The following is a 6000-nucleotide window of genomic DNA, read 5'->3' as shown; positions in this document are numbered from 1 at the left end:
GGGAGAAAGCTTTTAAGACTGGATCGGGTTTACTTATAGGATCCACATGTCATTAATATGATAATGTGTTGTAGAGCTCAGATTATATTATATTTAGGGTTCATATTGTTTGTCGTGTTCCTAGAAATACAAAATGCTGCTACAATTTCAAAATAAGTGTTATAATAGATAATCTGCCTTCTGAATCTTGTGCTTAAGATATTTATGTAGGAGATGGGCAGATATCTAGAGTACCTGCTAGACAATCAGAATTAATTCCCTATAAAGGGAAAAACTACTTTTTCCATTACAATTATATTCTATTAGGTTTTTCAAGACAATCTTGCATTTATTTGAGTCAGGTAGTTCTAGGACTCAGAAACTCTAAATTTAATAAATATGTATAATACAGTTCAGCATGCATTTGCGGCATTCAAAGTGCCAAGATTACTAACATTCTGAATCTGAGAGAAGCCACTTTTTCATGATTATACCAGCTTTGCTTAACTGAAAAGTAACAAATTTATAGATGTATAACATATTTTAGAGGCAAATGATTTCATTTGCTCTGTTTATGCCAAGGAAAATTCCCTCCATTGTATATATAGTTCAGTCCACATCTGGGCTAGGCTGGTATCACAAATATTTCTTAGTATGCTACTTTAATTTCATGCATTTTATAGGTTTTTTTTAAAAAAATTAGAATCCCTCTTTATGCAGTTTCATATAGATGTACATGTATGGTATATACGTGGGTATGGTTTCCTGATAGGGTTTGGGAAAGGCATATTTTCCAAATATTTTTGTATGTGTGTTTGGAACCAAGAAATATTTGAAAACATTTCACATTGGAGATCCTTTTGCATTGTGACAGATTCTATTTTGGTGAATGCTTTTCATTTTTTAATTAAAAAGGTAAACAGTAACAGGCTTCACCCTCAAACATCTATCCTCAGTGTTTTACCTATACATTATTGTTCAATGGATCTGCACTGTAATTTATACGAGGTTAAGGAAAATATTTCCCTTAATCATTGTTTTGAGAAATAACTCCTCTAAAGCAGCCATTAGATCTCTTGCTTGTACTTTTCCTTAGCAAATTAGTGAGGGATTCACAGCATTTAAATGGTTTCCTGCCTAAATCTTGATCGGTGTAATTGCAAAAATCCCATTACAACAATATATTTAACTTTAGGCTAAAAGGCTTTATTTCTATTCACTCGAAGAAACTCAATAAAGTTTGCCAGTATTAAGAAAAACCAATGTTTTAAAATTCCCTCAGAAGCTTGACAAGCATTTAATGAACTTCCAGGAACTATGAAATGAATGGCGAGAAAGAGAACATTGGTGTAATTAAGCTGTTAGCAGTGTGATTCGAATTAAATTTTGAATTAAAAGAAAAGGCATAGATAGATAACGAGATTACCCTTCCCTAATTATACTATGTTTCCTGAGTGAGGAAATGAAAAAGAACCTTTTCAGAACCATTTCCTTCCTGTCTGTCTATGAAACGTTCAAGGTTGGAAGTCCTAAACCACAGTGAAAGAGAATATCAAGTCAAATGTTTTTCCATCCAGCTCTCGGGGACATCCGCTTCTTTTTTCTACCCTTGAGAAATGTTGGAAAGCCTTGCCACACTTTACCTGCTATGCAATGAGGTGTCCTTTAGGTGTTTGGACCACAACTCAATCAGCAAGACCATGGTGGTTGTATCTTACAATTTATAAAAGGTGTTGGGTTTCCCATCCTGTAGCAGGGCTTGGCAGAGCCAGGGGCTTGGCTACACTAACAGAAGTACCGGTAGCTGATTTCCACTGCTGAAATTGGGTAAACGATCACACCTTAGTGCCCTCGAATATGGCCCCTAAAATAGTTATGTTGGGGCACCTATTTCTGTTAAATAATAAAATGCTATTGTTGCCGTTGAGGTAAATCCGCCCCTCCCTTTCACACTTGACACAGAACCTCTCAGATGCCAAATGACATTCAGAATCTGCTGGATATTGAATGGGAAGCCTTTCAGATACAAGAAAATGATAAAAGGATCCCTCAGAGCACCCCAGCTTTCACTATCAAACTCCTACTAACCTCAGACCAAGTGATTCGAGATGGGAGTTGTGAGTCTTCTGCCTTAAAATTATTCCTGCTTTTTTTTATCTCAACCATGATTCTTTGCTGTTAAATAATTATATAAAATTCTGATTCTCTATTATGCTATTATTCATTATTGTTTCAACTGCTCTTGTTAATTGATTTAACCCAGGCCCTTTGTCTGATTCCTGTTAGCATTATATTCCCCCCCCCTTTCCCCCTTTAGAAGTCCAGTCTTTTGTGCAATCTAAATTCTGTAAGTTCTGAAAAGGAAGAGATGCAATAATATTGCTTTTACAACCACCTTCTTCTGTAAGGATTCTTCTGAGTAGCTAGAGCTCTTTTACTTCCAAATGATCTTTGGCAGGGGTTTAATAGGGTAGCAGAAATTATAGCCAGCCGTCTACCGTTTGTTCCTGCACTTTGGGAAGTACCAGCAACCCAGAGTAATCCTAACTACATGCCAATTCATATGACAAAGGCTGTCATGTTAGGCATGCAAATTGTTTGGACTCAGGTGTTCTCAGCTCACAAACCTTTTCAGTAAGTGTTGAACTGGGTTGTGGTTGGACATGTGTACAACATCCTTCCTGGGGCAAGCACAATTTATCTATAGACCACACTGGCAATGAGAATGGAATATAGATGTAATTCCACACCTCATTAGGGAATAGAAATCCAGTAAGTTGCCATGCCAGTGCTGAAATAAATTTGATGTTTCATTAACCGAAGTGAGTTCATTTCAACTGCAGACCTCTCTGTGGATATTTTATAAATCAAGGATTGCCAACATGCAAAAAAGTAATAATAATTGGAGCACATGCAATGGTGACTTAATTTCTGTTAGCAAAGACAGATTAACATGTGTAAGAAAATAGCTAGAAAAAGCAGAGGTAGTCATTGCTCTTTTCATATTATCATCTAGTGTCATATCAGAGTTAAAAATAATAATTTTCTGAAAATGTACTAGAAAGCTACGTTCATAACCTATAGTGCAAGTTCTCTACCCAAGGCAAGGTTTTATTTTTTGTTAGACAATTTTCTTGATATACCACTGATTCTCCTTTTAGATGTGCAAAGCAGCTTTAAAAATGAAATTATTACAGAATCCCAAAAGAATCATGCAGAATTTTATCTTTATATAAGCTTCTGCCTGCAGAGCAATTCAAATTGGGTTGCTAATATGAAATCAAGTAAGCCAGAGCAGATTTGTCTTTTTAAATGTAATAAAGTTCATTTCCCCTCCTTTAAATACAGCGAAAAGAGACAATTCTTAAAAGCCCTGTTGAATCCTATGAGGCTTGTTGTAAAAAACATATTTCTTCAGAATATAAAGCAGGCTTCTCTGAATAAACCAAACAGAACATAAAAGGGGTAAAAAGACAAATTTCACAAGCGCAGGAATAACCATTCATACTAATAAAAGCTGGAAAGGTGCAATCTCAAAATATTTTTACAAAAATTCTCCCTTTTTTCAGAGTCTCTTGAAGATGCTTCATTATTTTCTTTAAAATCAGCCACAGCTCACGTTTATTAATTTTACTGAACCATAAGTTCCGTTTATATGAATCCTTTCTGACCATATTTGCCAATTTTCTTAAGAGTTGCTGAAAGAAGCTGACAAGATCCAGACTTGACCAAGCTTTCCAGATTACTGCAAGAACCCAACTGTCTCCCTGTAGATTCTCCCCTCAGACCAAGCCTTGGCCTATAGGAAAAGCTAAGGCCGGGCCAGCCAGTGTGCTTTCAGTGACATTACATATGTTCTTGCCTGCCTTATATTATTAATTAAATACTGTGAGACGAGCATTCTTAGGCATTCTTTTGATTCTCTTATCCTAGGAACAGGAAACAGATGTAGACTTATTTTATGCTCTCCGGAGACATGGCTAAGTTGGATGTTGTCTGGGAAAGCAATCTTTTCTGGTGCAATTCCTCCCATTTTTTTCTGTTGGCCACCACAGAGTCCAGCATAGGCTTCAGTTTTCCATTCACTTTCACTAAGGCCTGAAGAGAAAGCACAAAAGAAGCAATTGTGTATTATTAGTTAAGATGCTGGTTCCAGTTCAGATAAAATGGAATATTTGTTTGGTTTGGTTTGCTCACAGACTCCATGAGAGAGAGAGACTCTCTTCGAGAGAGCATTTAATGGAGAGTATTGTTGCACAACATATTCTAAAACATTAAAAGAAATTTTGAAGGAGACGGGGCCATAGCTAATATGTCCTAGTAAAGATGACATAAAGAAATCATTAATAATGTCTAATCTAAACAAGCAGTCTCTTATCACATCTTGAGACTGAAGCTGTCAATAGAATACACAGTTTTTCCACTTTATTCTAACAAAAATGGCGAGATAAGTTATGTGAGAGCAATTGGCCAAAGATGGTCCAACCGTGAAGCCAATGAGATATTTGTCCAAGGACTCCCCAGCCTTGGTCTTATTCTAATCGTTGTAAAAAATGAGGATGGGCAACATGTTCTGTATTTGGCCATGGAGTAACTCTCTAGCTGGCTGGTAGGCTACAGAAGCCTAGTAACAAAATGTTACTTTAAGTGGCAAGGCTGAAGTATGTTTAGCAATTTGGGTGTTTTGTAAGGATGAGTTTGGGAGTGTGTAAACCTGACATGGCTTATATTCTCATGCCCATCCTTAGTTTTTTTTTTTTAATTCTATAACTGCACTGCCAATGTTTACACAATGTCCTGTCAAATTTCAGCCACCCAATCTCAGAATCATATGGGGCTGCAAAGAACTTGAGTCTAAGGGCTGCCCTATTATTACATGATGTGACACAAGGTCTAATTCCTCAGCATGGTTTTTTTCAAAAACTTTCCCCACTTGTCTCCAGTTATCTGTAAAGACACAAAATAATCAGTGTGTGAATATGCATGCAGAGATTAGGAAGAGAAATTTTGTGAAGTAGGTGTGCCAAGTCTTCTGGACAGGAACTTTGTAAACTGCCTCTTTGAAATATTTTGCATAGCCCTATGAAATTAAGAAACACTGGTGGGTTTTGCTTCTCTTAAAATTTTCCAATTGCAGTTATTTTTACTTTTACATTCAAAATGACCTAGCTGTATCTAAAATGCTGGAAGACTTGTATTAGCAGTTAAGCATGTGACTCCTATCAAGGAATGTGAAATAGTTTAAGAAGTTAGAAAAGATAGCCTTCCTAGTGTAAATCAGTGTTTCTCAACGTTATCAAGCATGTTAGCTGGGAAATTCTGGGAATTGAAGCCCAACAATCTTAAAGTTGCTGTGGTTGAGAAAAACTGGATGATATCCTACTAATGAAATGGCATTCTGCACACCAGCAAAACTTCCTACTGTGGGATGCCAAAATATTCTGCAACAAATTGTGAGAGAGATCACAATTTAAAGAGGAAACCAATGGGAAATCCATATTGTTTATGAAAAAATGTGGTTGTACTATAGAATTTGGCTTTTATCTAGTGAGATATTCTTTCTAAATATAACTTACTAAAGTAGTAAAGTAACTACTTTAGTAGTTTATATGCTTTTATGTGATTAATTAGCATATTAGCCTGTTTCTAGTGAAGTGTATTTGTATATCGATTATAACTGTAAGACATAATGGTTAGTTAACCCAATATCATTATTGATTTTGGCCATTAAAAGTGAATTGAAAAAAAATGGACATAGTTGATTTTAGTTATAAGTACACTATAAGAAATTAATTGTATAGAACAGTGGTAAGATAATGATGTAACATTATTAAAATACCGCCATTTTATATACACTTGAATCAGATGGCATTTGGGTTAGAAATACCTCAAAAGGGTAGATTTTATATGCAAGGCATAAAATATCCTTATTCAGAGGCTCCTTTGATATTTAAACTATTTGTGTGTTTTAATTAACCATTCTACTATACATCTTGTAGCCTTTAAAAATAATTTGGCTAC

At 35.6% G+C, this 6000-nt stretch overlaps 1 protein-coding gene across 1 annotated transcript in view; it reads right to left on the bottom strand.

The window, feature by feature from the left end:
- Positions 1 to 2481: 2481 nt before the first annotated feature.
- The window catches only part of PDE11A (phosphodiesterase 11A), a 162600-nt gene continuing 159081 nt past the window's right edge, over positions 2482 to 6000 (bottom strand). Inside the window, exon 20 of the mRNA XM_087708566.1 lies at positions 2482 to 4077. Coding sequence (XP_087564692.1) covers positions 3934 to 4077 — 144 coding nt within the window. The 3' untranslated portion in view covers positions 2482 to 3933. The remainder of the gene's footprint in view (positions 4078 to 6000) is intronic.

Source organism: Thamnophis sirtalis, unplaced genomic scaffold (genome assembly GCF_051295495.1).
Source record: "Thamnophis sirtalis isolate CommonGarterSnake01/CBP01778 unplaced genomic scaffold, rThaSir2_p1.2 scaffold_1, whole genome shotgun sequence".
NCBI lineage: Eukaryota > Metazoa > Chordata > Lepidosauria > Squamata > Natricidae > Thamnophis > Thamnophis sirtalis.
Note: the sequence above shows the minus strand (reverse complement) of the source record. Positions and strands in the feature narration are given on the sequence as shown.